This window comes from Podarcis liolepis (genome assembly GCF_965112155.1).
Source record: "Podarcis liolepis genome assembly, chromosome: 8".
NCBI classification, from domain to species: domain Eukaryota; kingdom Metazoa; phylum Chordata; class Lepidosauria; order Squamata; family Lacertidae; genus Podarcis; species Podarcis liolepis.
Genome location: NC_139560.1, coordinates 79,211,675 through 79,239,492, shown reverse-complemented (window position 1 = coordinate 79,239,492; position 27,818 = coordinate 79,211,675). Strand labels below are relative to the sequence as shown.

At 39.6% G+C, this 27,818-nt stretch overlaps 1 protein-coding gene and 1 pseudogene across 5 annotated transcripts in view; one reads left to right on the top strand and one right to left on the bottom strand.

Moving 5' to 3' along the window:
* The window catches only part of ANKRD33B (ankyrin repeat domain 33B), a 35,930-nt gene that overhangs the window by 3,369 nt on the left and 4,743 nt on the right, over positions 1–27,818 (bottom strand). For 2 of the 4 annotated variants that reach the window (XM_083519422.1, XM_083519423.1), the window contains exons 2-3: positions 12,771–12,900; positions 4,752–4,892 (exon numbers count right to left, since the gene is read on the bottom strand). In XM_083519422.1, coding sequence (XP_083375548.1) covers positions 4,752–4,892; positions 12,771–12,900 — 271 coding nt within the window. The remainder of the gene's footprint in view (positions 1–4,751; positions 4,893–12,770; positions 12,901–27,818) is intronic. The other 2 variants (XM_083519424.1, XM_083519425.1) reach the window with 1 other exon arrangement.
* On the top strand, positions 16,894–18,120 carry LOC310713822 (kinesin-like protein KIF23; annotated as a pseudogene). Its single transcript has one exon. The product of its transcript is annotated as a kinesin-like protein KIF23 (transcript).

Here is a 27,818-nt window from a genome sequence, read left to right as displayed (position 1 = left end):
CAAAAGTCTTAAAGAAGTGCAGTTTTGTGATAATCTCTGAGGTATTTTAAATATTTGTTTAATTCAAATCACCAGTAAAGAATGTTGTGGAAGTGTGTATTGTGAATGAATGGTTTTTCTAGGTTTTGTTCCTAGGAAAACATGATTCTACCATCCACACGCTTCTCACATTAAACTTAAACTTCCATTTATCTTATTTTGTTACAGCCCATGGCAGGGGTGGTAACCTTTTGTAGACTAAGGGCCACATTACTCTGCATAAAACTGTTTGTGGCCCCATATTAGTGGGCCTGGCTAGATCCAAGCTATTTCCTGTAGATACAGATACAGTCGTACCTTGGTTCTCGGATGGAATCCATTCCGGAAGTCCATTTGACTTTTGAAAACCAAGGCGCAGCTTCCGATTGGCTGCAGCAAGCTTCCTGCACTCCACTGGAAGCCACGACAGACGTTTGGCTTCCAAAAAATGTTCGCAAACCAGAACACTCATTTCTCGGTTTGTGGTGTTTGGAAGCCAAAATGTTCGAGTCACAAGGCGTTCGAGACCCAAGGTATGACTGTATCCTAATTAAATAAGTGTATCTGCACTCAAGTTTCTCCTTTACTTTTCTTCAGCCTTTTATTTATCAACATTTGTTTTTAACATTTGTTAAATGATATTGCAGACTACATTTTAATCTGTCCTGTCTCTGAAAAAGGCAAAAGGAACTCTGTAATCCTGGAAGAATGCAAATAGTGTCAATGCCTAGTTGAACAGCAAAATTTCACATACAGCTATTTAAAACCTCAAACTTCAAAATGCAGTTACATCCCCAAAACTGCATGCATGCTATTGCAAAATGCATGGATTATTATTATTTCTATATTTGCAAGGAACAAAAGTCTGCTGAGAAGTGTTTCCCTCTGTGATGATCTTATTGCAAAGGAACTGCGATTGACATAACATCAAACCCACCCCAGAGGGCCAGATGAAATTTGGCTGTGGTCACATTTGTCTACACATATTCAGTTTTAAATCATTTTATATTGCATTTGCACTTGCATTTGAAAGCAGAGTATCTCTAAATGTAGCAAATTACAGGTGTAGGATTTGCAACAGATAGATATACAATTAATAGAAGGACTGCAATTCAGAAAAAGAATGGTATCTAAGGGAATCTTGCTCATATGCTCCTCTTTCTCCCCCCCCCCCGCCTGCCATGTAAACTGTACACCACAGTCAGCTCCAAAAACGGACTGGAAGGGGGAATGGCCAGGAGACTGGGAATGTTAGGTCTACAATGGACCTTTCATTTTGCAGATGAAAGCAAAATTACACATACTAAACAGCCAACAAAAAAGTACCAGTAAAAAACAAACAAAAGCTATTGAAAGGACAAATGGAAGAGATGTGAATAGTGTTTGCTGACAATTCCAGCACACCAGATGGCACAGCCAGAAACCCAAATCTGTGGATTTAGGCTAATCTCATGAATGGTTAAGAGGTTAATTTGAGATTACATCTGACCAGAATAAGAGTCAGTGAAAGGTATATCTATCTGAAACCATCCAATGCCAGACAGGAAAAGGAGGAAAGGTGATAGGAAGATGTGGTTCACTGACCCCTACTTATCTCTACTCTTATACTGGCAATACTATATTCTGATAAATAAAAAATGTTGGCTGTGTTTTTGTTTTACATTTATTTAACAACAAAAATGGCATTATGTATTCCTCCTCATGTAATTTTCTGCTGTTTTATCTCAGGGAAACTCAAAGTAGTTGACTGCTTTTCCTGCTCTAGGCATTGAAGTTTTGCTACTCCATGTGTGTACATTCCCAGCTGTTCTTAAGATTGTATTTCAGGATCAAGTGCACCAAAATTAGGCTGTTTACCTGTAATGGTGGCCATCTGTGCAGTCACACTTGAGTGTAAAACATTTTCAGGAGTTTATAATATGTTAGTCAGGGGGTTAGTATTTCTGTCCCCTCCTTTCAGGGAGAAGGGTTGGCCTGAAACAGGTGAGGCAGTTGCCTCCTGTTCTGTTCCTTCAGCCTTGCCCTGATGATTTCAACGAACTGACGGCACCAGCAGTGAAGAAACTACATGAGCTGTGACTGCACAGATGACCAATCAAATAACACAATTTACTGGTAAGCAACTTGTCTTTCCTGTTTGATCTCTCTCCAATCGCACAGATGGGTGACTGGAGAATACCTTGGAGTGTGTGCTGGTACCATCACTGAAAGAGACTCTGAAGATAAATATGAACATTTATCCCACGGAACACAAAGATTTAATCAAGTAATAAATAATACTAATGGAATGAATAGTAGAAAAAATACAGAGCTCAGATAATGTTTTCTGTGTTATTGTTGTCGTAGGACTAAGAAAAGAAATGAACGGAATATGGTATTCTCAGCTCTTGACTCCAGCATCCTCTCTGCCTAAATGGGGAAATTCTACCAGTAAAGCTGTAGATAGAAAATACTGAAGATTATCTGCACAGTAACCACAAATAAGTCTTCTCTAATAGCTTGTCAAATTTTTGCTGTATGTTCTTTCTCAGGAAATCTATTTGGGACACAAGATTTGCTTTAAACACTACTGAAGTATTGCAGTGACTTCTTTAAAACTAATCCCACACGAACATAAATGAGGTTAGGTACTTTGCTACCTGGGTCACACATGAATATTCAAGTCCTCCTTCCAAGTGTCATGGCATTCTATCAATCATTCTGAATTACATTGAGTCTGAAAATCAGCTTGTAAGAAACGTGTCCATCTCCACTTAGACCTGATTTTCCAGAGAGAAATCTAATATTACAAACGGGGTTTTTTTCAGAATAAGTAACCTGGACATCCCAGTCAGTTTGGAATATTAATATTCCATTAAATTAATACAGCTACACATATTGCAATATTATCTGCAAATGAAATATGCTTGAAGTATCTGAGCTGAGGTTTCCAGCAAAAACATCAGAAAAACTCCAAGTTTATAGGAACTTTTGGGCCCTTCTTTTTTAAAACGGCAATATTGACGTAGATGTTTCATAGCTTCATTTTTCGACTCATTTCAGTATGAGTAAATTGGTCACGTAATAGCCTACTCAGAAGTAAATCTTATTGAATGAATGGGGCTGACTCCCAACAAAAGTGGGCTTAGGCTCAAGTTTTAAAAATATTTCAAACAACTGCGGGAGTCCACAGCAACCTAACTAGCATAGGAGAAATTTACAGCTGAGAATATTTGTGCAATTGCCTTTAGATGGGTTGAAATTGTGTATCTTACCATTTTACCATATGTTAAACCATATTTAACAAATGGGAGCCTTCAGGTATTTGAACAGAAGAACATATTTGTATCTCGTGTGAATTCCTGTTCTGTAATATTTGCTAAAAGCAATGAGTAATCACTATGGTTTGCCCTGGCTTAGGGATACTCTCTCAAAATAAGGCTGCAATAGCTTAGCTCTGTTTCTCCTGAGCCTTTTGGCAATAAATCCATGTTTCATCCTCTTTAGCACTCTACAAGCTCCATTATTTCTTGCAATTGCTGAGCAGTCCTTAATCCATGAATTATTTCTAAATATAATGTCTGGCCAGTACCTGCCATCCTGATAGCTTCCCTAAAATGAGCAGAAGTAATAGCCCATCTCCACATCACTTTGCTATTAACCCGTTTCCTGATAACCTGAAATACACAAAAAACACTCTGGTCTCCATGAACTACTGAAATAACCCTGTGAATAAAATTTGTAAATTTTCAAGAGGTGTGTTTTTAGTTTTCTATTGTTATTGCAGATATTTAGTAACACTGTCTTAATTATGTTGTATGCCCCCCCTCAGCCCCCAGTTGGAAGAGTGATATAGAAATTTTAAAAAATAAGCAAGCAAGCCTGCTGCCAGTTAAAGTCAACTTCAGAGGCTCTGCTCCATCCTTATGTAACTTCAGAAGATGGGCACTCAAGACAGTCTTTTTAGTGGTGGAACCACAACTGTGAAATGCCTTCTCTGTAGAGACATGCCAGGACTCTTCTCTTTTAAGCTTCAGCTGATTGCTGGAGACTTTTCTTTTTTTCTATTTCAGGGTGCTTTTAATATAATTTTAGTATTCCAATTGTTACTCTCTGCTTTTAATTCAGCTGCTTTGTCTGCTTTTCCTATTGTGTTTTATGAAAGTTCTGCACTATACAAACTTATTTTTGCAAGGGGTTAGTACAAGTTCACTGGGTTATGCCAGTGGCGTAGCGTGGGGGGTGCAGGGGGGGCCGCACCGGGCGCAACATCTGGGGGTTAGGGTTAGGGGGCGCAAATCCACGGGTTAGGGGGTGCAAATCCATGGGTTAGGGGGCGCAAATTACTTGCCTTGCCCCGGGTGCTGACAACCCACGCTATGCCACTGGGTTATGCCTTCCATTTAAACTGAGTATGTAAACCCTGTAGGCACTGAAAGGAAATTTCAGCTGCCCTAGATTGTGTTTGGTACTGGTTTTGCAAAATATGGTAGAATATTCATGTTTATAAATAAATTAATGAATTTAGTTTCCTTAATGAGATCCATTTGTAGAAAATTCAGTGGTGGAAAACAACAATAAGCAACAGTGGTTTTGAATTTCTCTCTCCCACTCTCTTTCTTTGTCCAGTCTGTAATTAGAGTAGGCAGGGCTGCCAAGAGAGTAAATATCAAGAACTGCAGTCCTTCATTTAGAAGTAGTCTTTACAGTAGTTCAAGGGAATGAGGATAATGAAGCAGAGGATTTTTCTATACCTGCCAACATTAAAGCTCTGATGCATTCACTTCGGCCTTGCATTGCAGACTTCATGAGTGCAGTAAATCCAAAGACATTCCTTTTCTCAATATCAAGGCCAGGATAATAGTTTAATAAATACTGTGTAATAGTAATATGTCCTACAAAAAAAGAATAAAAAATATCAATACAAAAGTGTATTATTTTCAAACCACTGTGAATTCTACTTGTTTTATTTTAACTCTCATATACTGAAGCTTCAGGACAGATCATACACACTCCTCAGAGTCAAATAACCACTAAGCTATCATCATCATCATCAAATTTATTATTTATACCTCGCCCATCTGGCTGGGTTTCCCCGGCCACTCTGGGCGGCTCCCAACTGAATATTAAAAACACAATACAGCATTAAACATTAAAAACTTCCCTAAACAAGGTTGCCTTCAGATGTCTTTTAAAAGTAAAATAGTTGCTTATTGCCTTGACATCTGATGGGAGGGTATTCCACAGGGCAGGTGCCACTACCGAGAACTATAAAATGCTATGGCTTGGTTCAATCCTAAGATAAGGAAGTTAACAAAATGGGTTTCAACCTCTCCTTCCCACACAGTCACTGGTGCTCCCTCAATATGTCTCTCTCAATGGTTGGCAAATACACATACAGATCAGTTACTTCTTTTCCTTAGAAATGAAAGCTATACAAAATTTTGTTTGCAGTATATAAACCAAAATTTAATGGAAAGTTGACTTGGTCTATTATCCATATTCCCTATCCCTGCTCAGAAGGATAATTTAAGCTAATCATGGCAGAAGGTGGGTTCTAGGACGTAGTGTTCATACAATTTAGTGCCAAATAGATTAAAGCAGTACCTTTGAGTTATGCCTGGAAAGCTATAGGAAGCTAATTGAAACACTGGATAATGAATCCAGTTTCCTCCTAGCCACTCATTGCCATCACAGGCAATTTCCAAATAATTACCAGTGGCAGGCCTACACAGAATGCTTGAGAGTTATAAATATGATTACATTAATGGTAATTTGTGAGAGTCTATGGTAAGCGGAAATAATCGTTTAAAGATCTGTTGTTGCCTTGCCAGCCATAGGAGGGTTCAGTTTCCCAACTCTGCTGTAAAACCCTGGTCATTAAGCTTCTACTATCCTGAACTAGCAACAGGACAGATTATGAACTAAAATGACTGAGTAAGTAAGTAAGTAAGTAAGTAAGTAAGTAAATAAATAAATAGACACAGTATATATATTCTTAGAAATGCTTTTAGCAGACCATATCAGGCATAATCTCCAGCAGAAGGTCTGCCTGCTTTGCCAGTATCACTGAAATATGTAGAGTGGTAAAAATCTATCACAGGCTAAAATTATAGACGCTAGGGAGCTAACAGTCTGAAGACCAATTAAACCATCAAGCCCTTGTAATTGGACTGACAGAACAAGACAAACATCTAGTGCCATTATTGCTCATTCAGAACATTTTCCCCCACTTGTCATTTGTTGTATGATGGGTTGATGGTTTGTGTAATAATGTAGTCTGTCAGCCAGCTGCAACAACAACAACTTAATTACTGTAAGCTGTATAAAAAAAGTTCCCTCGTCTTATTTTGCAGTCCAGTTAAATATTCTGCAATACATGTCAGTCAGTTAAATTTATCCAAGAATGTTTATGAAGAAGTTTCATACAAGCAATTAAACAAAATCCATAGCAGAACATCTGGTACAGTTTTAATGATCGGTGGCTTCATGGCACCCAAACAAATCTACATATTCTAGAAGGAGGAGAGCTGCATGTTTATCTATTTAAGCAGCTTTAATTACACTCAGGTATTTTATGGACAGCTGTGCTCTTTGGTTGCCTCTTTCCTAACTGGAGCCCTTTTTTAGAGTCCTTCTACCTAGATAGCGACAGGGTACAATAATGCAAAATTATGAAAGAAGTGAAAATGTCAGGCATTCATTTGGAGTGTCTCTACTTGCCTTGTTCTTAGGGACGTTTCTGATTTGAACTTCTGATATTTTCCCGTCCTTATCATGTGCTCATGTCCCTTTGAATTGATCAGCAATGGGCTCTGCTGGAGATCCTTACTGTTGTCTGATCACCCAACCCCAAACACTCTTAGGCCTACATAACTTCAGAACACTCCTAGACTTTCTAGGTAATTTAAAGTACAGAAATCAAGAAATAGGCATGCCCAACTCCACAAAACCCCGTAGAGCAGATTCAAACAACCACTTTGGAAACTGCTTTTCCATCATTACTAATTTATATCACTGGTGCTCTCTGAGCACCAATGAGTCACTAGAAATGGAAAAGCAGCCAAAATGCTTCTGCAGAAACCAGGCACCTGATCCTTACAAATAATATCCTTTCAAAGGGCTGCATTAAGTGCAAAGTCCTACTGCAATCCGTGGAAAATAACTTCATTTCTATAAAATGAATCTAGATTTTCCTTTCAATGTATCCTTTCCCTCCTATTTCTCAGGTAAAGGGCTTCTGATAATAATTGTTCACAACTGAATTAAAACTATTTCATTACTGAGGTGCCCAGTATTGATGACATTCTGAATGTGCCTCTAACTGCTTAAGCTTCTGTTTACCTGAACTGAGACCTGTGCTAATTTCTTCATGGTAATAAAAGAAAAATCATGCCAAATAATCTTAAAAATCATGCTTCAGCAGACTCTCAGCCTTACTTTGCCACCTGCAAAATGGGTGGCAGCCCTTACAGAATTGTTAGAAATAGAATCTCTAACTAACAGAAAAGGCCTCACTATTTTTGAGTAAAACTGAGTAAAAGTTAGTAGCAGTATTTTCATAGTACATGCTTCAACATTAGAATTTGGGGGTTTACATCACTGTGCCCTCCAGATGTTTTTGGGCTCCCGGCTCACACCAGTCCCATCCAACATGGCCATTGGCCAGGGATTATGGAAGCCGCAGTCCAACATCTGAAGGCCACCGTTTTGGCCACCGCGGTGCAATTCATACATGTGCACTAAGGACATAAGGCTCAGGCTGTGTACACACCAATCCCTTTGTAGTACCAAAGCATACTTTTTGTTACTCTGGAATTGTTCGTGGTCGTCCTCAGCATGCTGCTTTCAATCTTGATTGACTCTAAATCCTGCCATCCAGAAGGATAGGTGGGTGTGGTTATCGGATAACCATTTGAAAAACCTCCATTGATTAGGTTATCAATGCCTTTTCCTCCCTGCATATGCCCTGGGTGAATGAAGAAGGGGAGGTGTGGATACACTCCCCCATTGCTGGAACCACCTTCATCTGTTTTCAAATGGACACACTGTGGGGAAATGCAGAATCAATCTGCAATGAATTTTTATTTTGGAATGAACCAACCAATTTTTCAAAATGCACTTTTCAGGAGCAAAAATATGCATTAGATCTAGATTGTGTGTGGACTACAAAGAAAAAGGAAGTGCTCAGACTCTCACTAATTCTAAAATAAAATGTCATTCATAGAATCATAGAGTTGGAAGAGACCACAAAGGCCATCGAGTCCAACCCCCTGCCAAGCAGGAAACACCATCAGAGCACTCCTGACATATGGTTGTCATTCATATGCAGTCTTAGTCCTCCAGCTCAATATTTCACTTTGGGTAGTATTGAGCTAAACAGCTGTGCTATAAATAGGATTAGAGTTGGTGCAATGGGATTTCCCTCCTTTTCTCCACCCCTCATGCATACCCCATGCCATACCCAAAGCTGTTCCAGAGGGTTGGGGAAACACCCAGAACAAATTTGGGGGCCCAGAGGAAGAGGTTTTTCTTCTGTTGCACAAGGATAAATCCTTGCACTGACAAAACAACCTGCTTAACACTACTTTGAATACAGCCCTGGTAACCTTTTTAAAAAAAAGATTTGTTCTTTAGTCTGAATTCAGACACAAATGGTTGCACTATTCAGACTTGTAGTTTCAGGTGCAGTTGCTAATTCAAGTTAATGGCAATCAGTTAACTCCATTTAAAAGCTCTTATAGAAAACATAATCTTTATATATGCTTCACAGTTGAAGCAGCAGGAGAAATGCAAGATGCTAATAAGAATTTCTACTTTTATGAACTCTTTTAACATAAGCTATCTGGGCTAGGGGAAAAGATTGCCCATACAATGCACAATTAATTCAGAATGTTAATACTCCATGAAAAAGCTTAAACTTACAACTGCTTAGTGCTCTTTCAGTTGTGGGAGCAGTTGCAGACTCCTGAAAGCTGCCAACAAATGTAACTATCTGGAAAAAGGGCAAGAGCACATTAACTATAGGATAGAGGGATGGCTCTCCCATGCAACTGTAGATGGTTAACAGAGGAAAAAGTAGGAGGCCAGATCTGGACGTGGACTCAGCTGAAGTGTTCCTTTCATCAATATTGGATTCAAATGAGTTCTAGGTGCCTGCTCAGGAGCTTCTTCTTTATTAAGTTATAATTTAAGGTGGTAACAGTAAGCCTGAAATTATGTGTGCTAGGGATGTGTAACTGTGTGCTGTTTTCAAGACAGTTTAACAGTGGTATTAAGACCAGAGATACAGAATGAAGTCCACAGAAAATAGCAATGTTAGGATTCTGGTAGAGGGGGGAAGCAATCAATGTGACATGGAAATGGAATAGAAGAAACGACAGGCCACCCTCAAATTTTAAAGTGGTATGTTGAAAAAGAATCAGCTCTTAAAATCTATAAATAAATGCAACTTTAATTCAAATGCATAAATTCTTTATAAGGCTGTTTCAAATATATGTCTATTAATTAATAATAGGACTTTGGCAATTGTGAAAACATAGCTCCAATTCTGCCAGTAGTAAACTCTGCAGGGCAACAAGATCATGACTGAAAGAAAAGTTTACTGTGAATGCGCCAATTTTCCCCACTTTCCCACATGGGAGAAGCGAACCACAATATGAAGTCAAGGGATGTTCTTGGCTTCCTGGTCATTGCTAATTTAAACAAAACAAACCATGATCGCCAGTTAAGCTAGGGATCATAGTTTGTTTCTAGAACCAAACAACAAAGATGGTGAGAACTCTCAACTGTGGCTTACTGCAGGGATGGGAAAGCTTTTTTCAGCTAAGGGCAATCTTACCTGAATGGAAAGCTGTCAGAGGCCACATTTTTAAAGTGGGCATGGCAGTCCCTTCTTTGCAGACTTCCCTTCCCTTACAGAGAAACATCTGTAACACACACCCATCTCCACTTCTCTTTCTCTCCACTCTTTGCCTGTCTCTCTATTTCCTGTCTTTTACACACACTCTCACTGCCTTTTCTCTCGGGGCTCCCTTTCCAGATCCTCTCACCACTGATTAGCCACAACAATCACTTCACCCCAAATATTAAGCAGACAAAAAGCATCCTTTCTGCTTTTGTTCTTCTGCAAACCAGAGGCAGCCACGCCTGGCAAGAAGCAGCACCAACCTTCCCCAGCAGCAACCCTGAAAAGGCAGGAAGTCCTTAAAAAAACAAAAAAAACCCCAACCTTGCTCCAAGGTGGCACCGACATGTCTTAGCAAGTCCATGAACATCCTCCCTCTCACCAGTCATGCTTGGAGCACGTTCAGGGACAATGGCTGTGGAGGACCGTGTGTAATATGTAGCCATTTCTGGATCCACACAGGAGTTAGGGCTGTTACCACAGGGTGGGATGGAACTCTGTCTGGTTGAGGGGCTTTGATTTGTTTGTTTGTTTAGTTTTGCCCCAAATTTACTGGTGGTTAATTGAATTGGGGGCTGGCTAGCCACTTAGGAAGGATTACCACACTACCACAGTCTTTGCTTGACTCTCCGTGATTTGGTGGGTGGGTCCCCGTCCCCCCCAAGGAACAATCCTAGTAAATTGGATTGGGGGCTGGCAGGTGACTCTGGAAGGCTTGGTGGACTGGATCATGCATGCAGACCTAGCCCCAGCTTACTCAGTAATATGTGATCAAGGCCAATGTCATTCAGCTTTAGAAAAGAGGAAAATAACTCCATACAATTATAGGAAACTTCTTATATATCCTGTGGTCTACTTAGCCTCATTTTCTTTAGGGAGCAGTATCAGATACTGGCAGACAGTATCAAGCCAATGTCAACACTCTGAATTAATACTGAGCTCATTATAATTAAATATAAAGGTCAGAAAAGAGCAGCCTTAAATCTAATCCGTTAACAGGACAGATATATATCCTGGGTGGACACAGCCCAAAGCAGGTTATACAATATCTGAGACCACCCAACTCTTGTTAAAAAGCCGTATCAGGCATTGGTTTTCTATAAAGGCAGCTGTGAAAACACACAAATACTTTTGTAGTAAAAAATTATAGCCACACAGTGCATTTAAAATGAAACAAAACAATTATCAGATAAGGTAAGAGTTTTTCATTTCATTTTTTAAAATGAATACAGCTTAGTTAAAACACACATGTTCTGGTAATGGGATTCCAGAAAATAATTATGAATCATTATTCTGTATCAGCTCTAATATTTTTTTACAACAGCATTCAGTGATTCCCAAGAGGGAAGTAACTGCCATGCTTGCATTTCACCAAATATTCATTAAATTCAACATAACACATTTTTCATTACACTGTCTATAGGTTGTCAATAATTAGAATCTGTTGTCATTAATTTAATAATTTTAGCACAAACTATATTTAGTTTATAATTCTAAGCACCTCTTAAATAATATAACTAAAATGAATTTTCCCAGAATTTATCATTTCAAAACTTCATGCTTCATTCTTTTGCCAATTCTATATTGCACAATATGATGAACTGAACATGATTACATTCCTGGTTTTTATTACAAAGTAATATTTTAAAGCATCTGTGCTCAACCTAATATTTGTTGCACTCTTTCGCTGAATTGAATAGGAAAGCTTTTGTATGCAGGACATAACATGATCTTGGGGGGCTGAAGAGAGAGAGGGTTCAGAGCAGGGAAGCTGTGCTAGGCACCCTTTTGTGCTCATCAAACGTTTTCACTGATAGGCTTATCTGCAGCCCAAGTGTTGCTATGCTCTCATTACTTCTTTTTCTAAGGCTGCAGCAGCACAGTTGCCTTAGACTCTTCTGTATATTTGTCTGAATGCCAATTTTAAATTCTTTTTTTGTCAGCACAGCAATGGAAAAAGTATGATCAGGGTTCAGAGAACTGCTTGGGGTTAGAAAAGAAAAATAGAAAACCAAGAAAAGAGAAATAAAAAACAAAGTTGAATACCCTTCTTTAATGGAATAACTTCCTTAACAAGAGTATTAGGAGGATGGATACACTGCAACACTTTGTTGTAGCTCCCATTTGTAATATTATTACTACTTGGTCAGAAATAAAAGTGGACACTTTTTTCACTAATATGGTAGCTTTAATGGTATACAGCAGGGGTCTGCAACCCGCGGCTCCGGAGCCGCATGTGGCTCTTTTACACCTTTGCTGCGGCTCCAGGGCGGATACTAGCAAGGGGAGGAGGCGCATTGTGCGCCCCGACACTCCCCACTGTGGCAGGCGCTGTACTGGCTGTGACGTCGCATGGGGGCGGTGCGTGCGTTAGTCACGCACCGTCCCGACGTCACCTTCCCGCCCACTGTCAGGTCGCGGCTCCGGAGATATATTTGTTTTAAATGTCGCAATGGTTTTGCGGCTCCCAGTTTTTTTTTCCTTTGGAAACTGGTCCGAGTGGCTCTTTTTGTCTTAAAGGTTGCAGACCCCTGGTATACAGTAATAGAAGTAATAGAGAGTACATCATCTTCTCCCCATGAAAAGTATTAATCACTTCCAGAAGATTTAATCTAGTAAGCAGAGCCTGGTGTGCATTAAATTAATAATAGTGTCACTAATTATAGTGCTGAGCTGCATTAAAAGGGACAAGCTTTTCTGAAATGTACAGAAGAGGACAGAGCAGCAATACTTGCTGGGCTAGCCTAAAGACTCATGTTGGGGGGGAAACCTGGCATTTGTTTGCTCAATGCAATCACAATAAATAAGCATTTACAATCATGAACTGTTGGACAAAAAAAATGAAATGAGGACCAAACCTCCTTACCTGCCTGGGCCGCTGTAATTAGAGCTGTGTTTCCTTCATTGTCCTGCCAGTTTACATCAATGTGAGGGCATTGTGCTAAGGCTATTACAATATCCACAAACCCTTGGTAACAGGCAACAATAAGACCAGTCTATAAATAAAAAATAAGGTGGTGGTTAAAGGGAAGCAAGCTCAAGCACTTTGAACTCCAAATCTTATTTCACATTTTATTATTTTACATGAGGGCATTAATGTAAACTAAACAGCAGTGGAACCAAGTGAACAAATCAGAATGCATTGATTATTATTATTTCTAATTTACTTCTAACATTTAAAATGTAGATTTCCTACTCCATGGAAGCAGCTAACAAATATATAAGTGCATAAGATTAAATTAATAAAATAACTGTGGAAACTATTCAATAAAGCAATGCAACAAAATGTGCAGAAAACAAAGCACCCAATCAAGGACAGGATAAAGCAGTGCTAGGAGGCAGATCTATAAGTGTCTAGCTCATGAAAGTGTAACTGGTCCCGTGTGTCTCCCCCCCCCCCCCCCGCCACGGCCTTTCTACACTTTTTCTGAATAATTCTGTGTTTGGGCTTCCTAAGGAAGAGAGAAAGTCACATAACTAAAGAGCCTCTACATTTAGATATTCACAAAGTCAGGGCTGCAATAGAAATGTGGGGATGAGAGACTGCAATTCCGCCAAAGCTGGTTGAACTATGTGTTTGATTCTGGGGGTAGTTTGCAGCATTTCCTTATGACTAGACAATTTTTGCTGATTACTTGAGGGCTAGTGATTATTATGACAATGATTATATAGTACTAGCACTACATGTCCTATCTTTTGATAATAGTCCTCAGAAGAGCCCTGTAAAAATAGGTGTAGCCTCAGAGAGCTGAGGCTAAAATACAGAGGTTACTTGTGAACTCATAAAGGTAAAGGGACCCCTGATCTTTAGGTCCAGCCACAGATAACTCTGGGGTTGCGGCACTCATCTCACTTTACTGGCCAAGGGAGCCGGCGTACAGCTTCCAGGTCATGTGGCCAACATGACTAAGCCGCTTCTGACGAACCAGAGAAGTGCACGGAAACGCCGTTTACCTTCCCACTGCAGCAGTACCTATTTATCTACTTGTACTGGTGTGCTTTCAAACTGCTAGGTTGGCAGGAGCAGGGACCGAGCAACAGGAGCTCACCCTGTTGAAGGATTCAAACTGCCGACCTTCTGATTAGCAAGCCCAAGAGGCTCAGTGGTTTAACCCACAGTGCCACCCGCGTCCCACTGTGAACTCATAGGCCGAAGCAAATTGCTAAATGAGATGAAGGGCACAATCATGGGGAAATTGTCTTGCACAAAGACTTCTAAAATAAATGGGAGCTGCACAAAATACCATTCCCCATCGATTATGCCTGAAATGTGGAGCAATAATATCTTGCTGTGATGCTGTTACCTCCTAAACAATTATCTTCCTTCCCTCAGATGCATTTAGAAGGTATTGGATAATCCACTGCTCTGTTCCACTTATCTCATGTAAGCAAAGGCAGGAGGCAGAAATAGGTCCCAGAAGGGAAGAGCTATAGTATAATGGAAGTTCTGTAACATTTTTGTTTCATCCCTGAAACGGTTCTACCCAACTACTTCTACTTGCACTAAGCACTAAGAATATATTTGCTGATTACTGTAACTCTCAGGAATGCAACTATATGCATTTAATTGATAGGGGACACTTAATCCACCGTGCACATTAGGTACTATTTATGACAGTAATTTATGGTAGCTTAGCTAAGCACTATGGTTTCTCTTTGCTGAGAAATTAATATGAATGTAAGAATAGCCCTGCCGGATTAGGTCAGTGGGCAATATAGTCCCGCATGCTAGTCTCACAGTGGTCAAGCAGATGCACATGGGAAGCCTGAAAGCGGGACCTGAGCATAAGAACACTCTCCCCTCTTGTGCTTTCCAGCTACAAGTATTTCAAAGTATATTGCCTATTTCTGTCATGCAAAGTATAGCCATCGTGGACTACAGTGGTACCTCGGGTTACATACGCTTCAGGTTACAGACGCTTCAGGTTACAGACTCTGCTAACCCAGAAATAGTACCTTGGGTTAAGAACTTTGTTTCAGGATGAGAACAGAAATCGTGCTCCGGCGGCGTGGCGGCAGCGGGAGGCCCCATTAGCTAAAGTGGTGCTTCAGGTTAAGAACAGTTTCAGGTTAAGAACGGACCTCCGGAACGAATTAAGTACTTAACCCGAGGTACCACTGTATTTGCCTGTGAGTGTGTAACTGTCATGCAGTGCACACCCAATGCTCTCCCTACATATGTAATTCTCAGTGCAGAGATAGAATCCATGTTTGGAAGCCTGCTTCAGGATACAGAATCCTCACTTCCAAATTTACATTTTTAAAAAGATATTTCAAAGAAGCAGAGCAGATTTGAAGGAAGTGCAGGGGCACATGGGAGGAAAGGCCCATTGCACTAGCAGAAGCCTTTGTGCTGGTTTCTGCTAGCACAATAGGTTAACTGAATCCAGGTCACTGTCCTTACATTTGAGCTGTATTGGAACAATAAATTAATATGGGGTACTTCCTTAGTTTAATTTACTAAATAAACATGGTAAATTAGATCATTCCCTAGGACATCACAACATTTTCCACTGCAAAAAAAAAAAAAAATCTGATAGAAATTTCCATAGGCAAATCAGTCTAATATGAGGCTTTCCCCTGAGAAAATGTTCCAGTTCATTTTTTCCCCCAGAAAATCCACATCACTAAAGAGCAGCCAGGTCACTAAATACTATATCACACAATTTAGCTTTCTTAAGGCTTTGTATTTGCTTCTAAAATCCATTAAAGTGGGGTACTGTTTAGAGGGTTTGGTTGGAAGGAGGGCATTGTTGCAGTTATTTAAATTATTTTTTGTATCTTTATCCTAGATCTTATGTGGAAATCATTTTGATGTTTTATTTATTTTTATGACAACTTTTGTTATGTTTGTAATTATGCAATTTTGTTCATGTTGTAAACCGCCTTGTGCATGGTTTTAACTATGGAAGGGCAGCATACAAATAAAATGATAAATAATGCAAAAAAAAAAAAGGCAAATAGCCTACGGCTGCAAGTGAAGTTTCCATGACAGCTTTTCCTGCTGGCCTTGAATCTGCTGAGATCGGTTAAAGGAGTATAAGCCACCTAGTTGCACCTGGCCAAAAAACATTCCGCTTCACCTTCAGCAGACGCTTTCTGTTAAGATAGGCATTTTTAACATACCTGTGAGAAGCAAAAGTGAACATGTCCTTGCACATAAATTTTGTTGTATGTGATGTCACTTTCCCTAAGAAACGCGACTTATTTTTGTAGGCCAAGAGTTTCTGCCAAACTGTATATTCTCATACAAATTTTGGAAGGAATCCTTTAAACTTATGCTAATGCTAAAACTAATCACCATATCAGCCATCTTAGCAGATAATGCCATTTCCTGTCATCTGCATGTAGAAGCAACCACTACTCTATTCCTCCAAAATCTATTTTTAGCAAAGATTTAGATTACAGAGGATTAAGTATGAGATTTTCGCAGAGAGAACACAGTCCAAAATCAAGCTTTAGTTACACCTGTGCAGACCCACTGATTGAGGGAGGGGAGGTGTTACCAGCACACATGAGGGTAAAATTAAAAAAAACAACAACGCGGCAGCCTGGTTTGGATGACTGTTTGAAGTTTCATAAATCCGAATATGATCTTGTTTCATTTTCCTGGTTTGTTGACTTGACATTAGCTCCCCAGTTAAGATGTAATGAGGAACCTGGGCTTGATACAGGCCAGGATCTTCATACTAAAGCCAGCTCACAACTCAAGGTGGGAATATCCTTTCTTGCACTTCTTTCACTCTGACAGTATAAGCATCTTGACTCAGGCTGCTATATTGTTGTGTATCAACCACTTTAAAAACAACTCGTCTTGAATCACACACATGATCTGAAAGACTTATACGATCTCAGGAAAGCCAGAGTAGGGAGGGAACGTTCAAATCGAACCTTCACCAAGAGGACAGCAAGGAAAGACGAGTGGGGCGGCCTCGGCGGGATGAAGGAGGCCGCAAAAACCAAAACCTCAAGGAAGCCTAGGCAGAAAAATGGATACAGGAAGTCTGAAGGACCTTATTGGGGTATACTGCAGGCTGCGCCCAGTCAGTGTGCCAGACCAAGAATGCTGCATAAAAGTGATCAATACTACAACAGTCAAGGTTCACCCACCAGATGGATACCGAATTTTCCGCAATGGGGAGTATGTATAAGGAGGTTCAATATTCATTCAAAGAGGTTTTTAATGTTGGCGGGTCTCAGAGACATGTGTTTGACGTTGCTAAACCTCTAGCGGATGATCTGATTCATGGGGGAAATGGTCTCCCTTTTACATACGGTGTCACTGGAAGTGGGAAAACCCACACCATGACTGGTTCTCCTGGTGGCGGTGGCCTGCTTCCTTGCTGCTTAGACATGATCTTCAACAGCATAGGATCTCTGCAGGCCAAACAATATGTGTTCAAGCTGGAAGATAAGAATAGGATTGAGGTGCAGTGTGATGTTGATGCTTTACTTGAACGTCAGAAACTAGAAGCTTTTCAGACTCCAAAAACTCCATCTAGCAACTGGTGGCAAATTGACCCTGAAATAACTGATATGATCAATGTCCAAGACAACTGCAAAGTAGAAGAAGTTGATGAAAATAATGTTTACAGTGTGTTTGTCTCCAACATTGAGATCTATAACAACTACATCTATGACTTTTTGGATGAAGGCCCCTTCGACCCCATCAAACCAAAACTTTCCCAGTTCCAAATTTTCCACAAGGATCAGAACCTTAACATGTACATTGCAGGATGCATGGAGGTTGGAGTCAAATCCACGGAGGAAGCTTTTGAAGTCTTCTGGAGAGGGCAAAAGAAGAGGCACATTGCAAACACTCAACTCAATCATGAATCCAGCCGTTCCCATAGTGTGTTCCTGATCAAACTGGCCCGCAGGGGCCACTTGATGCCAGTGGGGATAATGTTCTACAGGACAGAGAGCTGATAACCTTGAGCCAGTTATATTTGGTTAACTTAGCAGGGAGTGGGAAAACAAACAGAACCAAAGCGGAAGGGAACAGACTACGGGAAGCATGGAATATTAATCAGACCCTAATGATGCTGAGGACCTGTATTGAAGCTCTGTGGGAGCATCAAACTTATGGGACCAATAAGATGGTCCCTTACCAAGACTCTAAACTAACCCATCTCTTCAAGAACTACTTTGATGGAGAAGGCAAAGTGTGCATGACAGTCCTCTTGAATCCTTTTAAAATCAGTTTTCAGAGTTAATTTGAATGCACTCACTTTGTTTCATGTATTTTCCAGAAAACACTTTAATGCTTTCATGAAAGTCATCAGTGTTTCTAATATGAACACGAAAAGGAATAATATTTTTTCTAATATGGGCTGAAGACAGGAGTGCCTGGCGTGCTCTGGTCCATGGGGTCACAAAGAGTCGGACACGACTAAACGACTAAACAACAACAATATGGGCTGCCTAAATTACAACTTTATTTCATCCACTTTGTAGCTAATCAGCAAAATTGATCATGCCAGCAAGATTACAGTTCATCCAAAGACACTGATTTATGTTAATTTATAAATAAAATTGAATTCCAGTATTCAAAATCAGGTATTAATGTGTAACATTTTTTAATTTACTTAGGGCGGGGCTTACTTCTAAGAACACATATACAAGCGTCTCCTCACTTACACAGCGGTTACAATCCATTGCCCTAAAATCAATGGAGATATGATTTTTCATGTTTATTTGATTTATATTTAGTAAACAAAGCTTAAAAGATATATACAAGTATGCACCTCACCCAGCGGATAGTTGCCACTTTTTCGATGGGGAATATATCCAAGAGCTCCCCCAGCCTACAGCGGTTGGTGGGCATTGCCAAAGCTGATAACACTGGAGAAGTTAGTGTACAGAAGTAGTTATTAAACCCAGTGTTGTGTATAAGAATTGCTGCAATTAATTTTGTACAGTTTAAACTGAGAATTTTTGTCTTCTTATTTCTCAATTTAAGTTCATCACTAGCCCTGAATTATTGCCTGTGGTCTGTTTATTTGCCAGTGGTACAGAAACAAATTATAATTTCTTCACAAATCTCTATATTTAGTTCTATTTATATAAACATTCTTTTTGAAAACACCATACTTATCCAATCCTTTTTTGCATAATGGTAGTATTGTCATCTCAATAGCAGTCAAAATAAAACACTCCAAAATACAATATAAAACTGTTAAGGGTTACAAAAAAAATGTAAATATTGAAATGTTTTTGCATCTCTTAACACTGCTTTTTCAAATCATAAAATACACATGCAACATCACAATTTTGCTATAGAACTGCATGCTTAGTTTCAGATCTTGGTAATTTGCTGTATGTATTTCTTAAATAGGTACAAATTTCCAAATTACTATATTATCTTACATTGTTCTGATTATTCTCCTGTGAATGATATTACTAATGGACAGAGCTCCTACTTTAAGATATGGTTTAAGCAAAATTTACTGAAATGTTTATGTAAAATAATGCCAATCACTGAATAGGCAAGGCCAGAATTGTAGCTCAGTAATGGAACAACATGCATAAATGTGCAAAAGGTTCTCTATCTCTGTGAACTCTCCATTCAATTTAAGGAATGTGGCTGTTCTGAAAGTTACATGAACTTTGCATCTTTTACATCAGTGTTTCCCAAACTTGGGTCTCCAGCTGTTTTCGGACTACAATTCTCATCATCCCTAACCACTGGTCTTGCTATCTAGGGATGATGGGAGTCATAATCGAAAATCAGCAGGAGACCCAAGTTTGGGAAACACTATTTTAGATGAAAAGCTGGATGGTAAGTTTAGAAATGTGTAGTATAGCCCTACTCGGATTTACTACTTCATTTTGCAGGTAGGGGTGGGAATCTGTATTTGAATGCTCTCCCACATTAAAATATTATCAGCTGAAAGCTAGTTTCTTAGGGAGATGGTTCTAGCTTAGCCTTCCCTATTAGCCTTACTGAGGGAGGTGGGCAACATTTGCACCTAAAACACTCTTTCTAAGTAACATAATCACCCTTCTTGAGGGCAACACTGTATCATATTTTTGAACAGGTCATTTGACTCTATGCAAGCTTAAAACAGTAGACCATAGAGCAGAGCTTTCTAAACTTTTCATGTTGGTGGAACACTTTTCAGACATGCATCATTTCATGGCACAGTAATCCAATTTTACAAGCAAACCGGAGGTTAAACTAATCCCTTTCCAGCCCCAGGAGGACCGTGGGGAGCATTCATGCGACACACTTACACACTGCGGCCTACACACTATCGTGTCGTGACACACAGTTTGGAAAGCTCTGAGTGTAGAGAGCTGCAGGTGGAGAATGTCTGTGTGAGAACAGCAGCACCTACCAGACATCTACTAAACAACTCAACTAATTATTACAACTCATTGAGAGAAACCCAGGGCAGAAAAACTTATGACCAGAGGAAAAGAAAAAGGCCCTGTAAGTCTCTTTGGGCTTGTAGGACCCATAACACCACCTATTTTTCCCACACAAAGGAGGTTACCTTGCTTCTTGGACGGCCAATTCTGGAATAGTCACCTAGAGAGCTGAAAGGAATCCAGTTTAACCTTCTTGCAGAAAAAAATTCAGTAAGCCTACAAGAGGTATGCCTGTAAGAGGCTGAAATGATAAGCAACTCCACCCAGGGATAACTGTTCACTCTCATAAGAGTAACAAGAAGGGTACACTGGCAGTGTCTAAATAAATGAGGTTCTGGTGGAAGAGTTCCTTTGGACTCTTGTACACAGGGATGGATGAATCTGTTCATATTGGTTTTCTTTAAAAAAAAAGAAAACACAATTTTCTTCCTCTTGGGTATTTGTCCATTGTGTACGTGGGCAGTGAGAATAGTAAAAATAAGTCATTAATTGTTTTTTAATCGCATGATTTTTAACTCCCATATCAATATCTTTTCAATGATACATCTGAGATACATCTGTGTCAGATGTACACAAAAATATGTTTACTGAACTGTCGGGAGCTACTGTAAGGAAAAGCAGTCCATTGGACTTTGGGAATGATATTTTAAACATAAAACAGGACTGTTCCTTATGGTGCAAAATATATTGCCCAAGACTTAAATAATAATTTTGGCAGGTGATCCCAAAGCTCACATATATGGATATGTTAATTCTGAGTGTTATGACTAACCCAACAATAACAGGCAAAGGTTCTTCTAAGGCTAAAGTATTATTAAGGTGAAAACCACAGGCTCTGTTGCTACAGCATCTACCTCAACCATTTGCACACCCCCACAGCTTCTGCCACTGTATCTCCCTTTGCATAGCCACTACCCATAGCTCCTTTCCTCTGCTCATAGCCGTCCCAGTCCTCCATCACAGTTCTCCCTCCCTCAGCAATCCCTAGGTAGTGAATGTGCTGCTGCAGTTTCTCATTACTGTACTGCCAAGCCTTCAATTCCCACAGACAGTGATTCTGCCAATTATTCATCCCATGTTTTCTTGATTCCAGCATTTAGCGGGGGAAGCAGCAAAGCAAAGACTGTTTTGACATGACATTTTTTGCCTGGAAGCTGCCATTCTTTGGCTACTCCTACACTAAGAAGGAAATTGCTAGAATTTTGCATGGAAAGACATATTAGAACCTATGTACATAGTGGACCTAATACCCTGTGCTTGTTTTATTTATCTAAGTAATATTATGGGGACCCAACACTGACTACTCTTGCTATAACAGCACGACTGACACAATTACACAAAGTGGAAATGTTTACAAATTCTTGTATTTTTCTCTTAAGTACAAATGATACTACTATGAACTAAGCATAGGATGCTGCTTAATTTCCAGTGGCAAAAAACACTGATAGCAGATGTAGAGGACCAGGCTATTAAGTACTAAACTATGCATTTTATATTGCTGAGGATTCTGTCAGGATTTATTTTCATACATTTCTTTTAAACACGATTTTATTTTACTCTTTTAAACACTAATTTCAGTGTCCTCCACCAATCACTTAAAAAAATGATGTGCAATCTAATTGCTTCACAAGGTGTTTATTGCAATCCTGCAGCAAGCCAAAATTTTAGAAGCCGAATTCTGCAATACAAATGCAGTCAGAACTCCTACTTATTTAAATACAACTTTACTCACATAAATCCTACATCCCTAAAGATACCTATCATCATACACGGCTTTCAGCTTTTCATTCACATGGAGACCTCAGAGACTTCAGTCACGGGTATAATTAAACAGGAGGCATTGTATGGTACATAAACAAAAATTCTAGCATGCCACAATGAAGGTTCATCTGCAGCACATAATATGATTGAATACATTTTGGCTCTTCCCCACAAAATGCATCTGAACTTCAAATAACTTAGAAATGGTGGAAATTTGCAAAGAAAACTGAATAAGTCTGATTTTCACAGAGTAGTTTTGAAGTGTTTCGCATGAGAAAAAACAAAATAACTTGGAAAAAATGAATCTTTCCACATTGTGGTTTTAACAATTGATATAATTACTAATTTGCACCCAGATGTGACAACATAAAATGTGCCGCTCTAATCTTCATATGGTTCTTAATTATTCTTTATTATGACGTGGAGTGAACGTTGCAAAAATCTCTTAACTGTTTGGTCTTTAAAAGAGAATGCCAATTTAAATGCAAAGTCTACATTAACAGTGTGTCACATATTGAATATGTTTTCGGGGGGAGGGATTCCTGAATTAAATTACTGTACACAGTTGTTTCCATTATATTCTACAAAAATAGGTCAGCTATGACAGTGTGCACAAGAGCTAGCTATTTTTTAAACAATGTGTTCTGCTGGAGCAAGTTCATGCCAGTCAAAAAAAGTGTGACATGTGAAACAAGACAGCAAAATTTCCCAAGGGTAATGCAGATAAAAAGCTCTAGGTGAAGTGGAGAGAACCTCAGAATAAACTATTATGAGCCTAGATAATCCAACTGTAGAATATAATTCTGACTTCTTGCTTGGGAGACAACACAATTGGAAAAAACTAGTCTAGTTCCTGTCCACATTTGGGTACTTTATGACATATCTCTACTCCTGGGATGGTATAAATGATTGATTATGTAAAATTTTAGACTAGGGGGGAAACACATATTGATGTTTTATCAATGAATTATCAACACTTGATGATTACCACTGTACAGTGTGTCCTGCCACCATTTGAAAGGTCCTTGGGGTAATGGGAAAATTCTGTCTGTGGTATTTGATCTCTGAGAGCCATTTCAGATTTCATTCATTTAAATTTGCACTTATTGGGAGATGAACATCCTTGTGTAAATGCATTCTTTTTCTAAGCAAAGTTGTTTGTTTAATCATCTAAACCTTTGCATATAAATCTTCATGCAGTTCAGAACTTGGCCTGGCAAATTAAGGTATTATCCCCCAAACTGGAGAATAGCTTGTTTTTTTCACAAGCCCAATTCCAAAATTTGGACCAACAGAGCTTGGTAGGGACTTTAATACCCCATTAATCCCCCAATCCCCTGTGAGCCCCTGAACTCTGTTCCAGCATTACTTCTCTTCTCAGCAACAGTAAGGAGGTATCACTGTGAACCTATCATCTTATCTGGTGCCTATGTAACTGCAACAGCAGTCAGGTGCCAGGTATCCCAGTAAACATAGATTTAAAGGGTGTTTCTGTAACATACCGACAGTGGAGTTCCCTGGAAATTACCTGATACACTCTTTCTGCAGAGTTCAAGGTCCAAGGAAAGGAGGGAGGCTCCACAGAATGGCTTCTTCACCATAATTGGGCTAGTGGGAAGTTAAGGTGTGGCAGGGCAGGATCTCTCAGGATAAAGTGAGGCTTTCACTGATTGCATCACAGAAACATGATGGGATCTGAATTTCAGAATTGGGCTCAGGGAAGAACAAGCTAATTTCCATTTTGGGAGTAATAGTTTGCTTTGCTGAACCCAATGAGAGAAATCAAGCCAAGGGGAGTTTAATCACCACTAGTATTGGGCATACTAGATGATGGGGTTGTAAAATCTGAGGTCTAGATAAGAGAAGGCTTTGAAGATGCTGAAAATTCCCAGTATTTGGTGACAGGTTTTCAGGTACATATTTTGCTAGGGAGATTGCTAGCTGGTTGCTTCCCAAAAATTTCTAACTGGGATAGAAAGGCATATTTTCCCTACTTACTTAATTTGCTATTTTTGAATTGTAGAGTGACAGAGAAAGGGAGGGAGTGCTGCCTTGGGTTTCTGTCAGTTACATAAACATTTTGGGGTATCGGCTGACTCTCTGGAGATCTGATATAGGGCAACAGATTTTGGTGCTGTAATGTTTCAGCTATTTGTCTCCAGCTGTGTTAAACTTATATTTTTGCAAATAAATTCAAATATCATTAAAGGCCAAAAGGCTCAAATGACTACTATACAAAGGAAACCAAGCCTAGGTAAATGCCACACCCAAGAAACCTCTCTCACTGCTCAGAGAAGTAGGGTAAGTATAACAGTAGGCTATGTAATGTACATCACTGTGTAAATTAGCCCTCTAGGGTGTATTTTTACGAGGCACTTCAATCCTTGGTCTATTGTGATACTGAACACTTCTTCAATATTATTGGACTTTGCACACATGAATTAAAAAATAAATAAATCCCAAAAGGGGCATGTTGGTCAATTTAACTAAATCCTTAAGAAAACAGTCTCTATTTACACTCTATTCAGAATGTGTGTGGGGTTTTTTAGTATGAGTGCTATAATCAATTTACCAATTTACCAGCAATTAAAGGGATGCGGGTGGCGCTGTGGGTAAAACCTCAGCACCTAGGGCTTGCCGATCGCATGGTCGGCGGTTCGAATCCCCGCGGCAGGGTGAGCTCCCATCTTTCAGTCCCAGCTCCTGCCCACCTAGCAGTTCGAAAGCACTCTTAAGTGCAAGTAGATAAATAGGTACTGCTTTATAGCGGGAAGGTAAACGGCGTTTCCGTGTGCTGCGCTGGTGCTGGCTCGCCAGAGCAGCTTTGTCACACTGGCAACGTGACCCGGAAGTGTCTCCGGACAGTGCTGGCCCTCGGCCTCTTAAGTGAGATGGGCGCACAACCCTAGAGTCGGACACGACTGGCCCGCACGGGCAGGGGTACCGTTACCTTTAAATCCTACTTATTTTAGATCATGTTTTAGTAGCCGAGGACTATTTCCCCAAGTATAGAATTGCAGATGAGACATAGTCTTGATTATATAATTCAATGTGGAGTACCTTAAACAGTACAGATGGAACATACAAAAAAAAGAGATCACTGTTGCATGCAACAGAGCTTTTCTCTGCTTATTCCAGGGTCTTTATTTTTGAAGCTCTCCAAAAGATTTAATTCCTTTTGAAAATCCTACCCAGTTTCATCAATAGTTTTGTTCAATAGCTGGAATGAACTCTCATTTCTATGACAAGTTTGTTGTTTGATGTGTGCTTATAATGGGTTGCAATAGGTTCTTGTTTGCTTGGTTAGTGAGCAAAATAATGTATACCTATGAGATTCTGATATTTCTGTGCTCCTCTCTGGTGTATTGCTTCATAGGCTTATGTTTAGCACCCGGCTGCTGAAGCAACTTCACAATTCAGCATTCATGTTAAAAAAAAAAGAAGCCTAGCAACAACTCTGTGTGTTTTAATACAGAACATACACCATCACCCTTCAAAAAGTGAATTATTCCCATTTACTATGGGAAAAATTAAAGGCTCAAATGAATGACCCCAGTATCAGGGAAAAACTATAAACAAGTACTGAGTATAAAAGCAAAACTATATTTCAGCACTAATTTTCTCTTGTATTAAAAATGTTGATGCAATATTAGAGTTTTTAAATTTAAATTATTTATGAATTATTAAATTTACCCAGTCATCTTAATAGCCTTCTGACATTGTTATTTTAGATTAGTAATAGAATATACACGTAAGTATATGCTTACCTCTATGCATGAACTTGCATCTGTACCCACAAAATGCATGAATGCACATATAGGACACATCCCATTCTAGTGTAAGCAATTTTGGGTGCAACTAATTTCAATGATAAGACAGTTAAGCACACAGTTGATTCTCACAATGAAATCAATGACACAGAAATCTCTGGCTGGACTGTACCCATAATATTTAGGGACTTGTATATTTTCAAGATTTTTATACTGCCTTTTCCAAAACAAGTAGTTTACAGCATTTGAAACAAAACAATAAAACATCCATGTTAATGATATACATATGTCATAGTTCTGTGTCTCTCAAAAGGGCCTTGGGTGACTTTGAGGTGGGCCTCTTTATCACAGCCTGCTCATGGCCTCCTTGCCTGCCTTCCCCGCTCCCTAGTCTTGCCAGTCTTTTGGCTGGACCAGTACCGGCACTAGTGACTCCTTGACCAGAGTAAAGGTGACCAAGAAACAGATTTGTTCAGGGGAAAAGAAGGTCTCCTTCTTCTGAGAGGAAAGGGCCAGAGGAGGTGAAAAAAATGAGATAAAGGGTTAATATAATCATCTTTATTAAACAGAGAATGGAAAAGGAGGATAAGAAAGGAAAACTCTTATAGAAGGAAGATGTGAATTTAAAGTACCAGGGAGGAAGGCTGAAAGAAACTGGCTGGTTGTGGGGAGAATGGAATAGAGTACAACCTGAGTGTGAAAGGAGAATGGGAGAATATATTATAGGAGATGGGTAAAAATGGTTGAGGGACATATCAGTGCAGGAAGGGAAAAATATAAAAGAAAATATTTTATCCTTAGAGCTTCTAGTAAATTCTGCCAGGAATGGGAAGGCTGAGTCACAATACCTCCACAGCAAATGTCTGTGTTTAAGTTGTGGAAGCCTGAGCTATGATACTCCTTGCCACTAGGAAAACGCTGTAGCAAAGAACTTAGAAATTTCTAAAGACGAATTAGATATCAGTAGAAAATTATGTCCTTAAATGCAAGCCGAGTATGTCAAACTCTGCCTCATCTTGGGACTGACTGTCCCTGCACCATCCTTTTGTGACTGGTGGGCCTCAGTAATTTTTAGCTGTCTCAGCTGGGCTCTGGGGACAAAAAGTTTGAGAAGCCCTGCAATAGTTCATATATTAAAATTTGTACTCATACCTGTAACAAAGCCTGCAGTCCTATCTTTCCAATGATGTGTGTTCCTATCACTTACCAAGAGAGAGAGGAGCAAGGTAGCAGGAGCTTGGTGCGAGTACAGCACAGGAATATTGGATTAGATCTGCCCCTGGCCCCGGACCCCATCAAACCATTGCCTTGCCTCCCCCCCTCTTGATATGAGGCATAGATATGTGGGATTGGGAAGGTGGGAGAGCAGTGCAGCTCCACTGGCTTCTACTACAAGAATACATATTATAGGAACACTTAGAAAGTGCTGTCAGGAATCTCTGATAGGACTTCTGCATGAATAGAGCACAACACCTGAAGTTATTTAAAGCATAGGCTGCGGGTGGAGATGGAGTGAGTATCTGAGGACATGTACAGATACCAATACAGTAGAACAAAAATTTCCTTGGCAGTTAAGGTTTGTGTGGAAAGTCTTTTAATAAATGATTGTAAGGACTGGTGTTGGCTGGGGACTTTTGTAATTGCATTCCCTCCCTTTGTCAACATAATCCTTGATGAGTGTATAGGAAAAGAATAGACAGGGATACTATAACATGTATTATATACCCATGAACACATCCCTCTATAGCATACTCATCATCCAGGGTGGAGGATTAAAGACTAGTCTAAAAGGTGTGAAATCTCTGTTGCACATGCACACATACATACACCTTTACCTGTTCAACTAGGTGTGAAGCATGGTATCTTAATCTACTGTGGCCCAGTTTGCCTATTAATTTTTTTGTGTACTAAAGCCACTACAGATTAGAGGATAATGGTACCTTATCAATTTTATGTGGGAAATATTTGAGAAACATTTCATTACTGATGGCACATAAGATAAACTGCAC